This window comes from Rhynchophorus ferrugineus, unplaced genomic scaffold (genome assembly GCF_030347505.1).
Source record: "Rhynchophorus ferrugineus isolate W39M unplaced genomic scaffold, kcgeb_rfMv2 rfM3, whole genome shotgun sequence".
In the NCBI taxonomy this organism is placed as follows: Eukaryota; Metazoa; Arthropoda; class Insecta; order Coleoptera; family Curculionidae; genus Rhynchophorus; species Rhynchophorus ferrugineus.
This window is the reverse complement of record NW_027472582.1, coordinates 50065153-50089109: the sequence shown is the minus strand read 5'-3', so window position 1 is coordinate 50089109 and position 23957 is coordinate 50065153. Positions and strand designations below refer to the sequence as shown.

The 23957-nt window shown below is 31.3% G+C and overlaps 2 protein-coding genes and 1 long non-coding RNA gene across 3 annotated transcripts in view; 1 reads left to right on the top strand and 2 right to left on the bottom strand.

Moving 5' to 3' along the window:
* The window catches only part of LOC143193237 (extended synaptotagmin-2), a 32564-nt gene extending 9916 nt beyond the window's left edge, over positions 1-22648 (bottom strand). The window contains exons 1-13 of the mRNA XM_076399318.1: positions 22262-22648; positions 15781-15978; positions 15347-15388; positions 15146-15286; positions 10493-10569; positions 10376-10442; positions 10178-10323; positions 10004-10124; positions 9770-9940; positions 8596-8681; positions 810-858; positions 663-752; positions 518-604 (exon numbers count right to left, since the gene is read on the bottom strand). Of these exons, the coding sequence (XP_076255433.1) occupies positions 518-604; positions 663-752; positions 810-858; positions 8596-8681; positions 9770-9940; positions 10004-10124; positions 10178-10323; positions 10376-10442; positions 10493-10569; positions 15146-15286; positions 15347-15388; positions 15781-15978; positions 22262-22360 (1374 nt within the window). The 5' untranslated portion in view covers positions 22361-22648. The remainder of the gene's footprint in view (positions 1-517; positions 605-662; positions 753-809; positions 859-8595; positions 8682-9769; positions 9941-10003; positions 10125-10177; positions 10324-10375; positions 10443-10492; positions 10570-15145; positions 15287-15346; positions 15389-15780; positions 15979-22261) is intronic.
* LOC143193241 (uncharacterized) lies at positions 12127-14707 on the bottom strand. The gene is made up of 4 exons (XR_013004971.1): positions 14547-14707; positions 14139-14488; positions 13430-14081; positions 12127-13263 (listed from the first exon to the last, which is right to left on the bottom strand). It is a non-coding gene; the product is annotated as an uncharacterized LOC143193241 (long non-coding RNA).
* Positions 22649-22783: 135 nt separating the features above from the next.
* Positions 22784-23957, top strand: part of Efhc1.2 (EF-hand domain containing 1.2) — a 39426-nt gene continuing 38252 nt past the window's right edge. The window contains exons 1-3 of the mRNA XM_076399285.1: positions 22784-22948; positions 23000-23176; positions 23231-23381. Of these exons, the coding sequence (XP_076255400.1) occupies positions 22892-22948; positions 23000-23176; positions 23231-23381 (385 nt within the window). The 5' untranslated portion in view covers positions 22784-22891. The remainder of the gene's footprint in view (positions 22949-22999; positions 23177-23230; positions 23382-23957) is intronic.

The following is a 23957-nucleotide window of genomic DNA, read 5'->3' as shown; positions in this document are numbered from 1 at the left end:
ATTGTAAAACCGAGTTTTATTTGTTTATATTTTATCGACATTTTTCTTCCTAAAATACAGACACAGACATTTAGCATTCAAGGAAATCATAAATCGTTCCGAATGTCTATGGTACTCGTAGAATTCTATCTTGTAGTTCGATATTTTAGACCTTTTAAGTTTTGGGTCGTTCAAGTTTTTTTTTTAAAGATTTGTACGATAATGTAAAGGAACTAAGCGGGCTGTCATTGAAAATTGGTTGCTCAGGTACGTTTTATTATGTTTGCAGAATTATCACCCGACCACCTCGAACATCAAGATCTCGCACGCTTATTTTCATTATTTATTTTTCCATTTATTGAGTAAGTAGTTGTTATATCATTTATTTTGATCTCTATTTTTATATATTTAAGATGTTTAATTATTTTATATTGTTTTATCAAATATATTTTTTATTATTATATAAAAAACTATTTTAATGTATGTGTTAAACTTCTCAAGGTTCTCAAAATATAATTTATTAATCATAATTACTTACAGGTAAGTTTTTAGCGGAATCAATAAACACAGTTAACAGGGCAGTACTTAATGTGGAAACTTGTAATAACTGTGTCTCAGCCAATATCTAAGATAAGAATTAAGATAAGTTATTGCTATTCAGAAAGTTTTACGACTCTACTTACTGTTTTCAGATCATCATAAGATTTACTTAAAGTCAACCAGGTAAATCTAAGATGTACCATTCCATGTTTGGCCTGTTCTAGTGTCACCCACTACAATAAAAAGAACTCGATATATCAAAAATATTTCAAATAAAGTACGATACTAACCGAATTTTCTGCTCCTTTTGAAACAATATTTGATATTTCAACAGTAGCCCTGTAAAATATATAAAAGTTAGAAAGATCAGAATAAAGCACCAAACATTTGCCAATAAAGCAGCTATCAAATGTAATTTTCTAACGTAAATGCCAATAAACTTTTCAAATTCGATAACATGAATGATGTTTCAAAAGTATCCAATCTGGCATATAATAGACAATATTTAAAAAAATATTATAGTTGAAGCACACAACCTAAAACATTAAGTTTGAAAACACGCTTCGCTGTTGCTGATATTTGTTAGATAACAACCAGTAATAATTTCTAAATATTGAAAAAATAATTAACGTTATGCGATACAATAATTTAATTTTTGCTAGAACAAGGAATAGACATAATAATATGAACACCATGCAATACATCTTATTGTATGTTGCCAACACCGCTTTCTTGTAAATAGTGAGACGCATATGTATATTTGTTTTACTCAGTTTACATGCCAACTCTTGTAGGTTATATTTCAGTATATTATATACGCTTTATCCTACGACTAGGATTAAAATAAAGTATCGGTGAAATGTATGATCTCTCAGACTTCGAAAGGGAGCAAATCGTCGGTGCTCGGTTAGCGGGAGTCTCTTCTGTGACAAGCAATAGCTGAGTTGTTTAACGTTTCATAACCGACAATATCCAGGGTAATCACAGCATACACAAAACAGATAAACATTATCAGCGTAGAGAAATAACAAAACCCAATGTTAACTGACGGATGTCGACGAATATTAAAAAGAATTCTGATCAACAACATAAAACTACCACGACAAAAGTGACAGCAACGATCTTCACAAAGTAAGTATGTATGGATAGACAAAACCTTTTATAATAGAGGACAACACTAAGCTTCAAAAGAAGTGGCGCAACGATCATAAAACTGTTTGCTTCCTCAAACATGGGGAAGGTTCGATGTCACAATATCCTGGTATTCTACGGGTTTTTCATTCACACCACCGGCCAGATTGCTACAAATAAATATATAAACTATTACTCGCATAATGCTGCTAAGCATTGCCATGTTCCAAGATTTTAATGTGTCCATACACACATCCAAAAAGGTTCAGACTTTCAAAAGTTTCATCAACATCAATATATCATGAAACATCTTTCCTAACCACCACAATCGCCAGACCTCAATATAATTAAACGGGATTATGGGGAGTTTTAGAACAAATACTGAAGGGTACATTTCCATCTGCAACATCAGTGAGATGATTCGGGAATGTTTTGGTACAAGAATGGGATAACTTTCCATTGGAAAGTATTCAGACACTCTACGAATCTATGTCAAACGGTTGAATATCACTAGAAAAATCATTATAAACTGAAAACAAATTGATTACGTTGTCAAAAGCGGTTTTAGCTCTCACAGTTTGATATTTAAAACCACAAATTTATAGAACATTTTTATCGCTCAAATAAAAAGTAATCTAAATTAAGAGCTATGCTACCTGAGTGATTGAATGAATACTATTTCGGAAATAATATTATTTTAACTTCACTCTCCCTGGTAACAAAATAGACGGATAGCAGCGATTTATTAAAGTAAAATTCAACTTGTATAAAAACCATTATGTTTTTATTGATTTGTATTGTTTCCTTAACTTGGCCACTTTTTAACATACTCGAAATCCGCAATACGGAAAAGAAAAAGGCATCTATTGCTCTTTCGAATTCTGATTTTGCCAATCCTTCTTTCGAAGTCTTTCAAAAGCTTAAGATGTGACGTCAGTAGATAGTTGGGAAACAAATCAAGAGACATAGATTGGAATGGTTTGGACATGTCTATCGAACAAAAAGGTTATCGAATTCCTCTTATGTCACTAAATTGACCTTCGTGTGACATAGATCAAGATTTAAGGCCAAAATTGTTGCAGCCGAAAATCAATAGTAGCGAGATTAGCAGAGTATATGCTTTAGAAATAGACGCTATCACCAATCAGCAACTATGGATTAATGATGATGGTTAGTTGAAAGAACAAAGCGCAATAACTGAATGAGATTTAAAACATGCCTGTTTGTTTTTGTCTAGAACGTCTCCTTTCTTCCTATGGATTATCTAAAAACTTTTTAGTAAACCGACTTCTATTAATCCAACATAGGCATTTTTTAGTTTTTCTAAATTTTATTGAGATATTATCTCTTCTTAGACTGTTTATTATTTATTTAAGGTAATAGAGCTATTGTTTTAGAAAGATATTGTATCTCTGGACCAACATTATTTTTAAGTTGTAAGTGTTCAAAATTATTTATTTAAATTAGACAGAAAAATTAGTTCATGCACAAGACAGTGACTAATATTTTTATTGTAAATGAAATATGAATAGCATTACTTAAGCAAAATATTACTCATATAATCGATGTATGCAATCGGTTGTATTCAAATACATATGTTTCGCTACAAATCCCTTAGATAACAGGTCAATTAAAAAATCCCCGGCTTACCATAGTAAAACATTTTTTTTTGGCAAAATTAGTTCTTTTTATTCAACATAATTCCCTTCAAGGGTGATATACTGATTATAGCGACCCTCCAACTTTTCTTTACCATTTTTGTAGTACGATTTGTCCTTTGCTTCAAAATAAGTCACAGTTTCGGCGATCACCTCTTCATTCGACGAAAATTTCTTCCCAGCGGGCATTGTTTTGAGATCTGAGAACAGGAAATAGTCGCTGGGGGCCAGATCTGGAGATTACGACGGATGAAAAAGCAATTCGAAGCCCAATTCATGGATTTTTGTTGTCGTTTTCACTGACTTGTGAGATGGGGTATTATCTTGGTGAAGCAGCACCTTCTTTCTCTTCAAATGTGACCGTTTTTCGGAGATTTCGTTCTTTAAACGGTCCAATAACGCTATGTAATAGTCGCTGTTGATGGTCCTTCCTTTTCAAGGTAGTCAATGAAAATTATTCCATGCGCATCCTAAAATACAGACGCCATAACCTTGCCAGCCGACTGTTGCGTTTTCCCACGCTTTGGAGCGGGTTCATCGTGTGCAGTCCACTCGGATGACTGTCGATTAGACTTCGGAATGATGGAGCCATGTTTCATCCATTGTCACATATCGACGCAAAAATTCGGGTTTCTTACGCTTGATCATCTTCAAACAATGCTCCGAAATATCAACTCGTCGTTGTTTTTGCTCAAAAGTTTCGTGAATGATATGATGTACACGTTCAGTTGATATCTTTAGAGTGTCTGCTATTTAAAATTATTTTGTGGATTTTTTAAATATTTTCGTCGGTAACAACCTCTTTTGGGAGACCAGTGCGTTCACCGCCTTCGGTGCTCATTTCACCACGTCTCAACTTAGCATACCAATCCTTGATGCTTGATATTCCTGGGGCAGTGTCAGGAAACTCGGCATCAAGCCAAGTTTTTGCTTCAACTGTATTTTTTCCCTTCAAAAAGCAATATTTTATCAACACGCAAAATTCCTTTTATCTATTTTTTTTCACAATAACAAGAGTTGCTTCACTCAAAATGCTATAATTCACAAACTAATGATCCAACAGCTGTTAAATATATACACGCATCTTTTGAGGGCGAGGAAAAAACATATGGATTTAATTCCACCAGCGCCATCTGTGTGTCAGACCGGGGACTTTTCAATTTACCTGTTATAAGCTGAAAAGAAAACAATTATTACTAGCCGCAGAAGTTATAGCCTCTACTTCAGGTCGTTAGCAAAGACACTACTCATTTGGCAGTAATTCTCCTAAAGAAATCAAATTGAAACATTTCTAAATTCATTGAAAATTCCTAAAATATATTTAAGGATTCTTCATAAACACTCTAATATATTGTTTCGGATGTAGCTTTTCTATGATATATATTTATAGCTGTTATACGATAAAAATAGAAAATAAATTATTTTGAAATCGACACATGACTTAAAATGCAAACATATAACCATAAACATAAACATATAAAATACACTGACATTGATGCAGTAATGATTTTTCTTCATATTTTTATATATATCCATAACAAATTATTTTTGATTTAGATTTTCTAAAATTTCCCTCTACAGTTATTGGACTGTTGGCTCTCGTTGGTGGTGTATTCATGCTCATACAATAGTGTTTTAGCATTATGTTCAAATCGTTTAAAAATAGCCGTTAAAAGAAGAGTGAAATGAATAAAGCTGTATAGTATAAACATGAATATTGAATGCCTGGACTATATTTTAAAGCACCAGTATAAAATAAATATTAAAATATTATATCTCACGGACTTAATTGCTATTCAGCTATACAAAACAGGATTTAGGAAGCATTGTAAACACAATTAGTACGGGAAAAGTAACCCTATAGTAGATTAAATACGATTGCAAAAAATTATTTTCATATCTGCGCAAAATATCTATAGCTGCTGAAGTTACAAAAACCATATATACTGCAATAGACCTGTATCTCACAATTTATATTTACATGAGAAAAAGTTAACTTAAAAAAAACACTCAATGCTGAAAGCCGAAAATTACCTTAGCTGATAAAATTTAATATAAAATTTAGTTATAATAATGTAATCTATGTTATAGAAGATACCTTCCTAGATCATCATCCTTCTGGATTTTATCTTTATCATACAAGCGCAGCTCCATGCTGACCAGTTTCAGTGATACAGCAGTTCTATCGGCGACAAACTGTGAGATTATATTAAAGGCAAACACACAGATTAATTGCACGCTCACGCCTTAAACTGGTTAATGCAAATAAAAAATTAAACCAAGCAACTACTTTCCTACGCATACTAAAATATCTCTATTAAGTTTAATTTCTCAAAAATGAAAGGAAAATTATTTGACTTAGCTTTTACATTTTTTTTCGAACTTAAAATAATATTTATAATAAGACCATTTTTGAGGTGTTTTGTAGTTTTGAGATGATGCAGAACAACGAATGACCAAACTGTTTTGAGTTGCATAGCCTCTGCAAAAAACATTTGTGTATTTGCGGTGATAACTGATGAACGATAAACTTGGTACAGTATTTTATTTGGACATCGAAAAAACATAATGCTGTTAGGAATTATTAAGACAAATATTTTAGAAATGGTAATTTCTATCTTCCACACTAAAGAGTCCAGAAAGGCTAAAAAACAAACATGGAATTATCAGGTCTGTTGAAAGAAAACCCAAAAAGTCCAACAAAAGCTAAAAGTAACATTATCCCTTAACAGCATTATCCGAACATCTACACCCAATTGCAAGATTTCTAAATATTGGAAGGTTAGTCCCTACATATGTTGTCCATGCCTAAGCTCACCTAGTTTAAGCTAGGCTCGAACACAAAGCTTAAACTGATACACAAACAAAGAAAGAACTTTTTATAGGAAATTGTTATGAGCGAAAAACTGTAGTTATTAAGAATATTCTAAACGTAAAATATAATTTGTAAGAATATACAAGATGCTCATTACAGATCATAAAAAGCCCTCATGTGCATCCGACAGAAAATAAAACTTTATTGACTACATGTAGAAAGGCTCTCGTCTTGAAGATGAAATATTCCAAAAGGTGGGCTAGTTTAAATCCAATAAACCGGAGCACCAATCTGAAAGCCAGTTCAGATATGAACAACTGTTCGAACTCTCAAGTCTAAAATAGAGCCTTATAATTAGGTGCTTGCATGTATTTTAATACATCTATTGATTAAAATGCAAGATATCAATGGAAATAACTAATTAATTCGATGATTTTGACATCTCACTGCATAGAATAACAGTCAATTTAGTATTATTTTATTATACAGTGTATATAGACGCTAACAAATTTGCTGGAGAAGCCTATCAAATTAAAACAAAGACACATACGAAGCAGCGCCTTCATCATAACCCATTTTTAGGTTTCAACTATTCACTCACCATATTGAGATTTTGATGTCAATAACAAAAAAACGCCCGAATAATCAAAAACATCGAGGACAATGAGTTGCGAAACTAATTGGACGACAACCTAACTCAAAACCCCCAAAAAAATTGAACCAGCTTAGCAGTTGATGAGTCAACTATTTGCGATACTATTCAATGGAAGGGGTCTAAAAGAAGGGAAAATGGTGAGAGCACCAATTGATATACGCACTTGATATACACTAATACCAGGCATAAAACAAGAATTTTGCGTGCAGTTTTGTAACAGGCGATTAAAATCGAATCTACTACGATAATCTCAAGCGCAAAAATCATGGGTTAGTCCAAGAGAACCATCCACATCGACACCGAATCCAGATTAACAGTTTGGGTTTAGTACAAAACATTCAACCATTCACGCCATGCCTTTTACCACCGTCAAAAACTAGGAGCAGTCATGCGCAACTAAACAAAAGCCTTCGGCATGGCTTAATATTAAGCCTTAATGGCAAAATATATCCAGCTAGGTCTACTCGAATACCTCATCAGATCGTCAAGTTAAAATCAAAAAATATCTCTGCAGGCAGAAGCTCCACAATGGCCATAAAGTCTTGTTGTGCATATGTTGGGATCCCAAAGGTATAGTGTATTACGAGCTGCTAAAATCGAATGAAACTATTCCTGCAGTTGCCTGCTGACACCGTTTAAATATATTGAATAATGATGTCTTGTTACAAAAAAGACCAGCAGTAGCGAAGGACAGAGTAATTGTAAATTCAACAATTTTTCATAACAACGCTGCTCACCTACCCGTTGCAAGGGTTGTGGAGGATATTGTTACAGGGATGTTCTGCTGTATACAGCATACTCACCAGAATGCAGTGTGATTGGTAAAATCTTGGCTGTCAAATCAACATCATATTTTCGACACGGCATCGCCATGTTGCCAGAAATATGAGAAAATATTTAGAATATTGTATCAATTATTCTCGATAAATATCTAATTTAAAAAATGATCATAATACATGCAAACACCAATAATATATTACGAAATCTTAAAAACTGATTAGAAAATTACTGTGAGAAGCTACAGCTAATAATTAAACAAATTAAGCTATTTATTGGAGAAGAAAACAAGGAAGTTATATGCTGGTCAATCCGTTATTCGTATATATAAGATAGAGGAGGTAGAGGCATAGCAAAAATGGACAATATTTACATGGGTAAGTTTGTGGCTATTTATTTTATTTACAAAACAAGTGTACTGAAAAGTTCTTAAAAATTATGCCATACAGCTCACATATATGACAAAAATTGAAATGTATTGTTTGAGAACAAAAATAGAAAACAAAATTATCAATTTTCGTTTTAGCAGAGATCTATGGAATTTATGATAAGTCGTGAATTGCCAATAAAATATTGTTTTTATCATATTGGATAAGACATCTAATTACCTATTAAATTCAAGTCTTTACATTCCACATTACACCCTAATTAACGATTGATTTGCTATATTGCAGTTACTCAAAAGCTCAAATTTAAACCCGTAGGCATTTATTTCAATCTAACGTGAAAATTAATTCGGTAATCACAAACAAAGACACGCAAAATAAAAATTGTATTAGACCTTCCTAAAAAATCATCCTCAATTTGGCCTGGTATTTTCGGATCCCAGTCGTATACCAAACACGAAAGAAACTGAGCTTCCATGGAGCTTATCGTAATCTAAATGATAATAAGACACTTAATTTTATTTGCAGTGGTGGTCGCTACGAAACATGCAGAAACATTATGAAATTAACATTACCTTTAAATCTGGATGACCTTATTAAGCGATCCACACATACCTACCGCTTGTAATAATTAGAAACCTGTTATATACGTACCTTCCTAGATTTTCATCATCTCCTGTATCGTCTTTATCCCACAGATGTATGTATAGTTGCTGACCATTCGATTCCAATATATTGAACTAGATATTAATTGCAAAACAAAAGAAAATCAGCAAAATTATATATAACCAATTTTCTACGATATAATATATATGACAAATAATACAGGATGTACATTACTTATTACTTCTTAGTCTTAGTACATTTCATCGACAACGACAATTATTAGTTCATTTAAAATGTGCGAATTAAGGATGTTACATCTAATTTTTAAATACAGAAAGTATTAATATTATGAACGTAAAATTCGTAAAATGAATTTACTTATCGTTCTTATACAGTTATTCATAAAAAATTAAAGTTTAAGTAGAATACACATCCTGATTATTGAATATCAACTTTGAGTAGAATTCGAGTTCCTGAGATATATATCGATGGGTATATAAATAGATGTAATAACTATCACGGTGCGATATGCAACCATACATACATCCGAAAATTTAAAATAATATGCATAGTGAAAACGTATTTTTTGGGTATTAGCCTATGTTATAAAAATTATTAATTACAATTTTGTTTTATTTAAACCAAAACCAATAGTAGCTATTTATTTTATTTACAAAATATATGTATATATTATTTTTCAGTAAGGACCGGTCGATGTTGGTATGGAGTAAAACACGTAGTAAATGGAGTAAATATACATCAGGACATGTGTGCAAATCGGTTGTGCAACACATAGTGCTACCAGGTCTTTTCAATCAGTCTTTGATTAATAGACAAGTTAAACAGAAGCCGCCAAAATAAAGTAGACACCACAGCCCACCAACATTATGTTGAAACTAATATTTTATTAAACTTGTCCCTATTGAAAAACTCTATATTCAGCAATATAAACTCAGCTTTATGTTGGTTAATTCATAAGTTTTAATAATGCTACAGCAATACCTCAAAACTAAACACAATTTGTATACCCAGTCACTTGGGAACTCGGAACATCTCAATAAAGCAAATTGGTAAGTGTGCACATAAAAACACATTACACGTGTTTGTGTAAGGCATTTCACACCAAAATAACATGTTTTCTTGTCGTTGATTTGACATGGGAAAAGAAAATTTGTTATTAAGGCGATATTCCAAATAAATAAATATATAGAAATAAAATTACCTCGCACCAGAAATCCCACTTGGGATCGACTGTATTATCAATGACCTTAGTTTTAAAGGTTTGTGCACCAACAGTGATAACAGCATAAGGATCTGATTTACCTTTACCCAAGACGCTGATATCTTTTTTCATCAAATGTTTTGCTTCTACTACATGAACTCGTAAAACTCCCTAATATCAAATTAAATTAAATAGTAAACAAATATCGATAAACAAATAAAGCATAAATAATACTTCAGGTTCAGGTGCTTTTAACTCGATAGCTTCAACTTCCTCGCTTAACTGTATAGGGAATTTGTTGGGTAATACCATCATATTAGCGACTGTTTCTACCACAATTCTTCTTAAAATATCACTAAAAAATCCATCATTGAAATGGATTTATATTTAAAAAATCTGTAAAATTACCTGAGACCTGGCATATCCAGAACGTCGGCTATTCCGATTAAATCAAAATCAATGTCTGGATTATTAAGGAAGAACACTTGTAAACCGCCAACCAAAGGAATAGAGGTAATAAGTGGTTTCATAACGACTCTCAACATTCCATGGAGCTAATTTAATTTTCTCTTAGATATATAATAATGGATAAGTTACATGAATTACCTGAAAGTCCCTAATGCCTCCTTTAATTCCCGATAAATAGAATGTGATGTCACAGTCACCAGCATAGCTTGAAGAGAACAACTAATAATTGAGTTAACAGGCGAAAGAACAACTTACAAAATGTCTAAATCCATAACGATTTCATTCCTGTCGGTGTTCTTGTCGTAGACTTTAACGCCGCCAATACGAAAAGGCTGTAACAAATAAAATATATAATACATAAAAAGAATCAAGTTTTAAAATAAATTATTTAATTGTATGGAGAGTTGCATATTCAATATATACTGTTATGTATAAGTGTAAGTGCAGGTCATTGAAAACAGTGTAGGTGTAATAACATAATTTTTACAGTTTTCTTGAAGCTTCAAATTATATTAGGTGTAATACAAAGAAAATTGTTAATTTTGGATGAAATTGAAAAATTAATTTAACATACTTAGAATGATTGAATTAATGAATCGCTTTGAAGATAAGTTAGTTTCTTCGGAATTTTAAATTTAAATTTTGAAAATATTTGGCCATAGTCAGTAACAAATAATAATTACTTGGTGACAAATCCGAGCTATAAGGTCAATATAGAATCTCAATCTAGAACCTAGCCTTTTATATAATATTTATAACCTAAACAATAGAAACAGTGGTTATATGACGGTTAAACTTGACCATTTCTATTTTCCAGGATTCCTTGCAAAAATATGTCGACAATTGACCCTTCAAGGCGTGGTACATCTTTGACATAGAAATGAACGAACCGCAATCTACGAAACTAAAACTATACTTGATTTTCTGTTACAGTTTCAATATCAGAAACACTATTCATACATTCAGTGGTCTGCATTTTCACCTTTGTGAAGAAAAAACTTTAAAGAATGTTCTGCAATATGGATACATTCTGTAAGAAGTTGAGAGTATCTTTATATGGACATCTTATACACTATGTTATTTGGTCAAACAAAACGATAGCACACAATAGACATTAAGAGTATGAACTTATATAATGAACATTGTGATTCAGAAACGTTTACATTATAGAGAATTTAAAATTTTAACACATAATTTTAATTTATTTGGAACACCTAAAGGTGAAATAATAAAAAAGAGGAAGTAATTTTGATTTGTAATTGTAATTATATAAAAAGTAAAGCTAACTTTACTAAATGCCGAACTAACATAACATATAGAAAATACATTGGTTCACCTTAAATATTAAAATTTTATATTTCAGAATAATTGAATGATTAGTGTATGTTATTATATTGAAAAGCATTTCCATTTAAGAGCATTGAAAGTTAATAGAACAAATTCAAAAAATACATGCAGATATTCTTACTTCTTGCAAAACTAATTTACTTAAATTGATAAATTATATTGAATTTTAAATTATTGACTTATATTGCACATAAAATTTATTAATAATATTCCAGCGATTACAATCAAGTACATATTTACAAAGCATTAAAAACAAAATTTATCAAAAATGTCAAAGTTATTTAATCTGATTTGCTAATGTCGCTATCGACACAAATAGAATTTAATGTGTTTTTAGTGATACCTTTAAATATAAAGAACGTTCATTATTTCATTAAGTTCGTTCCATTTTTGGTATATACGGCGAAAGCAAGTACGTTTCATTATGTTGTTTGAATATCTCGTGAAAAATGAATGTTCCAGAAAACATGCTTCCTTACAGCATTATTTCTAGATAATATTTTACCAGTTATATACATTTTTATCGTTTAATTTTTATGAATAAATATATATATATATATATATATATATATATATATATATATATATGTATATATATATATATATATATATGTATTTTATATATTTTCTCGTTTACCTTTATTTAAAGTTTACCTTCATCATCTCCTTTGCTATTTAATCAATTAATATAAAATATAAAAATTAATTTTGCTCAATCCCTACTTTATTGTAGTAACAAGTAACAAGCAAACGTTTCTTAAGCAAATACCTTTGTGGTGTTCTTAATGCCGTCGGTTCATGCTCGAAAATTTGAAAATACGTAATTGCAAATTGAAGAATTGTAATTGAACAAAGATTAAACACCAAAAAAGGAGTTATGAGTAGTTATGCAATTGGACCGAGTAAAAAAAATTTAAAAACTTAAAAGTTAGGTTTCACGTTAATTGGCCATATTTGGTGGCTTAGGTCAGTAATTGAACACACGTCTTGATGAACACATTGATTACGCAACCATAACAAACATTATTTTTTCGAAAATTGTTACGGGTGATAAAAAGAATATTTTCCATCACTCTGGGTAATAATTTCACAGCGGAAAAACCCTCTACAAATATATTGGGTCTTAGGATGGACTACTATCTTATCTGGAGAAAGCACATTGAAGACCTAAAATCAAAAACAGCTAAGGACCTTAATATTATTAGACAGCTATCCTGCATAAAACTAGACAAAGATCTATCTTTGATATTAGGGACCTATAATTCTATAATCCAGTGCCAACTACATTATACTTGATCCATATATAATTCAGCATCTGCGATTTATTTACAAAAAATAAAAACAATATTAAACGCTGCCTTCAGAATGACACTCACAGCCTTTAAATGTAACCTATAACTAGTATGCAATAGCTCACGTTTATAGAATCATTTAAATTTCGAAGAATGAAACTGACTCGCAAAGAAAATATAGGAATCATTGCCTGAATAGATGACAGCTCTGAAGTCATAAACTATTATAGAGTATCTGCCCGCAGAGAACGAAAATATTTCATAACTAAGTTATCAAAAAAAAATGTTCTACCTCCTATCATCCAGGCTTCAATATATTTCACATTTGCGCCGTCATGGACTTTGCCCATTATCAAAATAAATTGACGACTAGCGACTTGCGAAATTCTGAAAACTAGCGATAATATATTTTACTCACTTCACCCAATTATGCAAATTCTTAAATTACAGAGTCTGGTAACATCGCCAAAATATTACAAACAAAATGCACATATAAAGAAATTACACAATACATTATATTATAAAGAGCGTCCCTATTTGTAAATTGTAAGACAGATAACCTGCTGGAGACGGAAAACAAGCTTTGGCCAATTAAGAATAACTTATTTTCTTCTGATATCTCCTTAGAGAAGAAAGATTTATAATAGAAATTAAAGAAGCTGCCAATTTACTCGTTCCTTCCTAACGGATACAACCAAGAAACTGTACTCCGATTACGTAAGTCTCCAGATTATTAGAAACCAATTTCAGTATTACTTATTTTAACGAAGAGAAACGTACTATCTCTCAGAATAGATAATGGATTATCTGTTTCATTGAGTATTTATGTATTCTTGCCTTCAAACCTGCTCAAAATATTTAATTTCCTTGAGGAAATCTGTAAAATCTCATGTTACATTATTTCGCTATATTTTAAAATGACTATACACAAATTTAATTATTCTAGATATTTATTGTGTGAGTTTGGCCATTTTAAGCCATTGGGAATTTATTTATTTATTTTTAAATTCTAAACATTATTAATCTGGGATTGATGGATCTTTTGAACGCCTAACAGAAACCTTTCGTCTAGCTTCTCACTTTCTATTAACATTCGACGGACGATCCCAAGTAGCCCAGCACAACGATGCTAACACAGGATATCAACTTAAAGAAAGTTCTCCTGTATATCTGGTGTAACATAAAAGGTCTTTTGTTACGAACTCCTGAAAAATAAAATGGTAATGGTAACATGCCATTAATTAAACAAAATAGCATTTTACCATTGCCAAATTTCGTTTAGTTAAAAAAAAAAGCCTTTTACGAAAAAAACTATTTTTCGAATAATGGTACAGGCAAGTCACACAGAAGGCATGAACGTTCTTCCACACGTGGCATATTCATCAATTATTCTAGTCAATGTAGCACACCTTATCAATGTTGATTGCATCGAAGCCTGCAAATTGATTTTGAAACATCATTCTACTCTACACTGCTGATATCCCTAAAACAAAAGAACCACTCCTTGGAACATTTGCCCATAACACAGTTATTACGACAAAAGACGTATCTCTGTCTCTCGCTGTATAAAAGTAAAAGTGACAGTCAACAAGACGCACAAATAGACTAGAAACTGAAAAATACAAAAACGATACAAAAAATGACATGAAATGACAAAAACCTAACTATACCACTTAGCGAATGCCCGATTTCTTAAGCAGAGTCAGCTAAAATCTCGCCATCTATCTCGATGGTAAGTTAAACTGGAAACATCACGTTATACAAAAACTGAACATATCAGACCCAAATCAAGGTACTGCATTGGTTAGTCGGAAGATACTCCCAACTTGACCTAAAATCAAATAGAACGGTTTATCGGTACATTATAACGCCTATTTGGACATATGGGGTCCAAATATGGGGTAGAACACCAAACCAACTGGTAATCCAACGAAGCCAAAACAAAGTTCTTCAATTATTTACAAATGCTTGCTACATAACCAACGAAGAACTACACAATGACTTCGAATTCAAATGAATTAATGGAATTATTCAGGATTTTGAGTTAAATATGAAATGACGGTACTAAATCACAGCAGCATAGAAGCATTACAGCTACTGGACAACACGCAGAAGATTGAAGCGAACCAAATCACATGAACTTGTACAGTGTAAAAGTGTTTAATTTTAACTTTGACTTAAGTTGTCTAATCTAATGCTTGTATATTGATAAAGGTCCAACAGAACAATAATAATAAATTTATTATATGCAATAAATACTTTAACTTACCACTGATCCTAAGATAATACGTTCAAATTTAAATCCAGAAAGTTTAAACTTTTCCAAATTCTCCTTCAAAGCTGGTTGTATAGAATCTCGAACCAATTGCCTGACATAGTGGTTTACATTAGGCCAGACTTGTTTAATTATCTAAATGAAAATCAATTACCATTAAGTCAACAGTAACATTAAAGCGTAATTTTAATATACCCTATTCAGCCACTCTGCGCGTTCAATGTCAGGGAAAAATACCTGAAATAATTTTAAAAAGCGCTAATTAAAAAGAATCCTCGTTCTTGCATCATAAAAATAAGTGTTTAGTTTTAATTATTCAACATTTAATCTTAGTTCTAATGGTTGAATTCAACCGAATGGAAACAGTAAAAATATTTAGTGCAATATTTTAACGCTGTTTATACTATTCTGCTATTTATAAATTCGTAGAATTCTAATTTTAACAAAACAACGCTAATAAGTTTTTGAAACGTGGAAAATAACTTGAAATATAACTAACAAAAATATTTTTATATTATATATATATATATATATATATATATATTCGAAGATTGTGCAGTTATCATTACTTACTGAATTCTAATAAAATTGAATACATTATATAATTTAATCATACTATTGTTACATACCCATGCCGGTAAATCGTTGAGTCTAGCCAGAACTACATCCTTCTCGCTGGCCAAAGCTGCTGTTTTCGCTGCATTTCTTCGTCGATTGCTGACTTTCTTCCACTGATCGCGTATTACCGAAAGAACCAAAGGGCAAATAAACCATGCAACAGACCATTGCATATATCCAGCTAAATACACAACGCCAATAACCGAAGCCTGAAAGATAATATAAATAAATATAAATCGCATTTCAAGTTTAACTTCTTATTTATCTTTGTTATTTATTTTTAAAAATTTATATCAAATATTTCAGTTTAATCTATATTATTGTATTGCGTATATCAATACAAATGCAAACCAACAAATATTAATGTTTCTCTTTTGTAGCCCGTCCAATAAAACAGCCAATTCACATCATAGATGATGTCGAATATATTGCTAATTGCAATTTGGAAAATAATTAAATTCATTTTAAGCCCGAATGGGGTATATCCTATATAAAAATAAATAGAATGCTGTCTGATTTGCTGCATCAGTAACCGAATTTGCCGGTTAAATTAGATTTGAGTAGTACTAGTAAAGTATATGGTCCAACGTCTGCAAAATTCTTCCAAACATTAGTGATAATAATGGGCTTAGAAACTGTCAAACGTAGTAACACCAACTTGTAGCGTATATTGTAACCTTAATGAGACGCATTGGCTGTTCTTGTGGAAGGGTTATATATCTGCTACTAGACCAATACTCAAAAAAAAATTGCTTTTATACACACCAAACAGGTATTTATTACTAATATGAGCTGGACAACTAATTAAGTTTTCACGAAAATCTGCCCATTCCCTTTGGTTATTGAGGTGTCCTCGGTGCCATAGACAGGTTTCACCAGCTTGGCATGCATAAAGCTTTTCTCCATTTTAGATTAAGCTCAAGCTAAAAAAACCCTCTTCTTCCTATATGCTGTAACCTTAACCTTAACCGCTTTTTCTGTCCATCCTCCCGTTTATCAGATATAAGTATTAGATGGTAGCATGTATTCTGATCAATTTTTGAGTTTTAAGAAGCCTTTATTCAGAAAAATTGATACAACATATATTTATCGATATATTTTTCATCATTTTCCACAACATGTTAGCATTTTTCTAGCAACATGGCGATATCGTGTCGAAAGAACATAAAATTGTTTGCAATGTATTCATCAGTCTATTTTCGGACTTCTCCAGCATTTTAAACTGTATGTCAGTCAAACCATGCTGCATCGATCTGAACAATTGGTAATCTTTCACTACCCCCATGTTACCAAAGGTTGCCATGCAAGAGGATGACTTTACAACTGTTAGTAGCTATTGCTAGTATTTTGCAGCTATTTGATAGTTCTATTTTTAATTCATTTAACAATGATAGACATCTATAGTAATACTTTCATTCATAAGCACAGCAAGATTTCATGGTCATGAATATTCCACTTGGACGTCAATGCGAATAGCTCTCATGGACTAACCCATGGCTTCTTGTACTTGGATTGGTCATAGTAGACCCATTTTTGTGATGTGTCTACTACCCCAGTAGTAGACACATCACAAAAATACATTCATTTGTTGCCTGACATTGGCATTGACAACTGGCATTTTCAGTCTATTCATATGGTAATAAATGTTCTTCCATCCAATAACTCTGGAAACATATTGTTTTTATGCTTTTTTAATAACATCAAAATCGGTACTTTTAAGTCGTTAAAATTAAAACAATGGAGTTATCACAGATCAGCATCACCATAAGTTTATAAAAACAGTTGATGGTCTCGGCGTTAGGTTTAATGGTTCTTTTAGTTAAACGCTATTAGGCACTAGTTGAACAGTCTCGACATTAAGGATAAAGGGAGCTACATTGCGATATATTTTGAGACATTATTATGATGAAGACAATACCGCACAGGCTTATCTGTTGTGAACGATGAAGATACAATCTGCGTGACCCTCCCATTGCTCAATCGCTAAAAAAATTAATAAAACTCCTTAAAATACCAGCAAGATGCATATTAGCATATATAGATATTCACATGATGCAAGGTATTAACCACATAACTGTTTTGAACGATTTAGACTAAACTATTTTCATAAAGAAGCTCCATGGATCCCTTACCACTTGAATACGAAAAATATTATACTATGCTACTAAATTACACCACAGTATCATACCATATGGTAAAAAATACACCACTAATAATAACCGAAAGCGTCAAAGATATTATGTAAGAAATGATCAGACGTCACAAACATATTATTCAATAAGCATATTAGCTGTATAGATACTCATATGACGCAAAGCATTAACCACAAAATTTGTTTTGAACGATTTAGACTAAACTAGCTTCATAAAGAAGCTCCATCTATGGATCCCATACTACTTGAACACGAAAAATATTATACTATGCTACTAAACCACACCATAGTATCATACCAGATGGTAAAAAATACACCACTAATAATAATCGAAAGCGTCGAAGATAATATGTAAGAAATGACCAGACGTCACAAACATGCGTGAAGCCAAAATTAATGCCGAAAAAGGTTTTATATGTTGTGGGACTGGAAGAATACCATTCACCAAAAATGACTCAGGTGAACTAACTTCGAATCTATTGTGGACAACTAGAGATATTACGACTAGACAGTTGAGAGAAAATATCCCGAATTTAATAACACTAAAAGAATTCTATCATCAGTTATGATGACAAAAATAGCAAGAACTTGGTTAGAAAGGAAAGTAGTAATGCAACATGTTAATAACATTTGTTTCGTCCATTGTAGAATTATCTTGTTGGAACTACTTTGGAAAGAAATATGTGAAGACCTCTTGATCCAGATTGGTTTAAGATAAGACAATCAGTGCACAATTGAAGACATCTGTGGCGAAATCGACCTTTGAGACGGAACATACAGCAAACAGCTCCGAAAAAGGCATGGACTAAAATAATATAAAGCTGTCTAAAAAATAGGAGACTAACATTGTCCGAGGTCAGAACAGGTGCGGCCGACCGCTAACTATGGCAAAATATAGTGAAGAATGATCAAAGTCCTGCAGTAGTTTATTGATTATGAAGTAAATACTACCCCCCCCCCATGGATAGAGCATATGGTAGAATATGATTTATGTTAATTTGTATTCACACTGAAAACAGCGAATTATTAAAATATTGTGTATATTTAAGATAATTAAGATATAAGTTGCAAATATGACTAATATTCGAGATAAACTAAAATAAACAATACCAGTAGCCACTTACTACTGCACATATGAGAGCATACATCAGAGTTTATCGTGGTTTATAATGTTCATACTTATTATAGACATTTAGATAACATATTCTTGAATTTGTTTGAACAATTATTAAATTGAATTATTAATAAAATTATGACAAATCACTTGTTGACAAAAATGATACTAATATATTTATATGAAAAACAATCAATTATGTTATTTAATCTGCTATGTTTTCTAATATAATTTATATTATTAAGTTTTCTTCGCAAGAGTGTTAGACATAACCCATATAACCCTTCCAATAAAATGGGGTTTGTAAAAACCTATTTTTCTCGGGGTGGATTTTTCCTTCTCATTTATCCTAGTTGAAAAGATTCAGAAGGCTTTCTGATACATCGGTGCGACTGATATGATTGTGGTTGTAAAAAACAGTGTATTATATCAGACTGGTCCAGTTAACATATGCCATAACTGACACAATCGATCGTGGACCGTATGTTGAACATCTGAGGAGATCATGAGACTATTATCTTTTGACTATAATTCATTCATTTAGCCGTAATTAACTTTCTTGATAGACAAAAACAGATTATCAAGAAAACAAGACCACTTCTTTTGGTAGTATCGTTTTTTAAAAACGTATATTCTGCAAAGAAATAAAATCTAGCCACTGAATGGCAATTAACAAAGACAAACAACCAAAATTTTTATTTTTTTAAATTGCAATAAAAGTATATTATTAATCTTAAAAAACAAATTAAACTATTGAAAGTTAAGAAACGGTCGGGCCAAACGAGCTAGAATATTAGAAGATAAAGAGAAGAGCCTTGTACGAATGCAGATCCAGATTTAAGTGCAAACATCCCAGTTACAGTTGACCACTTCGTGTTCTGCTGTAAATCCTCATGTACAACGGTGCTACTCTCAACAAAAATGAAGAACGGGTGCTGATTAATGTCTACCAAACCAATATTAAATTTGACCATTAAACATTATAAAGTAAAATAGGTGCAACGTTTACACTTCTTTCGCCAGAACAAGATTTGGTATACGATCGGCTATTTGAATGCATGCAAATTTAAATAAAATAAAAACATTTCAATTCAATTTACCTAAGATTTCTCTTCGAAAAACAATTAATCACAATATGAATACAGTTATCAGTAATTAAGGAAAATTAAAATAAAATCAAACTTGTATCAATATATACTTATTATGTTGCTCAAATTTATTAGTATACCTTTCTTCTTCAATAAATAACTAAAAATAATATAAATAGAAGCTTTTAACTAAGGTATTGAAAACATTAATAATAACGAAAGAAGAAAAATAAAGTTTATGTCAAATATGATTCATTTCAATATCAAAATAACAGCATTAGTATACTCAATTATGTACATTCACATATTAGTGATGTATTTCATTTGCATTTGCTAAATATTCATAGTATCTATAGAATCGTATCTTGTAATTGTATATTTTCAGTTAGTAACATCTACGTACTTGGCATACTCCAAGCATGTATAATATTGTCTGCAACAGTGTTATTATGCATTCCTTACATATTCTTATCAAACGTACCAGCTTACACATCATATTTTTTAATAACCACTATGAACAATAACACTAATATTGATATATACAAATTTATATATATCCTACCAAACAGTGTTAGATAGCTAGTTACCTTTTACATTATTTGCAATTATGAGCTTTCACAATTACCAATTTGACCTAATAATTTTGTTAGTATTGTTACATCTGGAATATATGATAATTTTTATTCGTATGATGTACCAATGATATATAATAGTAACTCCCAGTAGTAGCTACTTCCTGGGATTAATATATGTCCATAAACACAATTTGTCGTCTTAAATTTGTTATAATTTGTACATTTCTTCGATTACAAATAAAAAGATTTTTTTCAATAGAATTTCGTACAAATTTTATTAAATATTCACAACCATATATAAGAAATTAACAAGTAAGTGAAAACATAACTCATATAGTCTGCGATTGAAATAATGAATTGATAGTAAATAAGAGATTAATCAAATGGTATTAAAACAACATGACCGCCACAATTAAATAGAAATTCAAATTAAAGTAGCGTTTGACTTAGGTTCGTCAACCGCATCGAAGGCAATCGAAGCCTAGTCATATCCTACCCTCAATCACGCTCATTTTTTAAGCGAAGAGTGTTACGTCATGCCCCTGGTACGCCATTAGTGATTTAATAAAATGAAAACAAGCTGCTCCTCAGTGACAAAAAAAGTGTTTTTAAAAGATATTTTCAGAAAATATCAATATATCAGAATGATTTAGAAATATCAATACATTCTAGGTGACTTTGGTATTTGCACAACCAAAAAAAGGTCATTGGTCCGGGAAAATATCGATATCTTATAAGAGTACTAGCGGAGCAAACAGAGCAATGTCTGCCTGCAATGTCCTGCACGAACAATGGCTTTTCATTTGGATGGAATAATCTATTTTGACAATTAAAGAAATAATATAAGAAGATCACAATAACATCTAATTAGTAAACCCTATCGGATCCGGTTGTGGATATAAACCACTCTTGAATCTACAATAAAAACATTTAAGAAAAATCATCAAAATCGGTCCAACCGTTTAGGAGGAGCTCACTGAATATAGATATGTATAGATCCAAAAAACAATATGACGATTTTCATTAGAAATATTATCGGAATATAATTTCGATACATCGAAATAAAAATATATCGATATTTTAAGGGTTATGTTAAAACTTCCCTACTTTATTAATATTAACTTAGGGGGTTAACCGACCTCACCCAACATGATTACTGATGTAAGCCAAACGATTGCCCAGTGTCAAATTTTACAGATTCGTAAAAAAAACATACAAACCAGGGTTCAAACTCGCGATGTTATTGGCAGCGATTATCCCCACCATAAATACCGCCGGAAAATAAAATTTTTAAATTTAACATCGTTTAAAATAAAAACAAACAGAAATTGCGTTACAGGAAATAATGAATATTTATAACAAAAATAAGATTTGAATTTTATATTAAGTTAATCCTTCACTTAATAACACATTTCTAAAAATACCCATTACAATTAATACAGTATACCTAATAAGAACCAATGAATATATTTCATATAAAGAAAATAATAATTTATTATTTTATTAATTTTATATTATTTTCAAAACTATGCCATGAATGGTAATAAAGTGTTGCATACACACCTTTTTAAGGGTGCTCAAAATTATACTGACAATACTTGTACTTGAATCTGTAGTTGTTATTGTTTTTTCCGCTTGGCTTGATTCCTTACTGGCACTCATTTTTACCGTAACTCGAACAAACCTACACTAAAAATAGTTCACACCGCAAGAACAAGTTGAAAAAGCTCAAATAATGCAGTACCACACGCGACTACTATATATATACGTAATAATAAAAATATGTACTTATAATGATAAATAAAAACAGCTTGATGATGTCATTTACTTTATTCGATGTATGATTAAGCAGTGGAAACCGACCAACTCGATGCGTACAAGCTGCAACCTTCGATTTAGTTAATAACGACTATGTTTCAACCATGCGCTGAAGATCTAGGTTATGTGTATTAGTAGTTGACTATACTGAAAAAAATTTTCCTACATTGTATATTTTAAATATATAAAATTATTAGCAAAATCAAAAATTTTATTTCACATAATTTTAGGAATACGTATAGAGTATTGTTTGTTTCATCTAAATAGTAATCACTATGACAACAGTACTATATTGACAAAACTTAGAACGACAGAAATACTTATTCTTATTGTTTTTTTATTGTCTTTACACTTTATATAACGGGATAGCTCACCATGTCCATTCGATCTACGGATTTACCTTTTCTACCTGGATATTCTTTTAACCCAAACGTAAGAACATTTATTAATAATTATTTCCTTAATCAGCACCGTAACTTTTAGATCGGTAGATCCAAATTCGGTCTGAATCCAATTTTCGGGTTTATCGGAAAAGGAAACAGGGCGCTTATCGAAAAGGTAAAACCGAATATGTTTGGACCATTGTCCGACAAGTTTCCTTCCATATATCCTCCGGGTCAGTCTATGGAACTCCCTAGTTGGATTGTATTCGATAAACAGGTACTGCTTTCAGGATATCGTCTATAAAATAATTTCAAATAAATTTATTTGTAGATTCTGTGCTTCGATGCGTATTTTCAAGAAACTCTTCAAGAAGTCCCCGGGTCTCCATTTCAAATAAGAAAAGTAAAAATATACTACTTTTTAGAAGATGGAACTATTCAAGTTATTGAGCCAAAAGTTGAAAATAGCGGTATATCACAAGGCAAGTGAATTAAACTTAATATTATATCCAGAAATTAATTCAAAAGAAAAATCTTCCATCAAGACTTATTTTGCAACATACGATTAAATGTTATTTTCTTAATAATGAAATTTCTATTACAATTTTTTCACTTGATTAAGGCATTCGTTGCCAATAATATCGCAGATCACATATTTAGGACATCAAAATCGATACTTTTCTACTTTAACATAATAACTCAAGTTATTTGGTATAAGAATTAAGTCATAAGGCTTTTTTAGATTTAATAACCAAATAAATTATTTAACATAAATTTAAAAACTATTTTAAATATCGTTCATCATCTCTAGTTTCTTCATTTTTTTAACAATTAACAATTTTTAACAATTAACAATTACCATCTAAGAATAGCTCCTCTTTCCAGAACAAGTAGTAATCAAACGGAACATTATTAGGAAAATACCTTGGGTGAGGAAGGACATTTAAGCTTTTTTAAATATTATCGGTCAGTTTTCGAACATGTTGGAGAATAATCGTATCATGAAATTATTTTGTCAGGTTTTGCGATCAGATTTTTTCGATATTACATTGGATTTA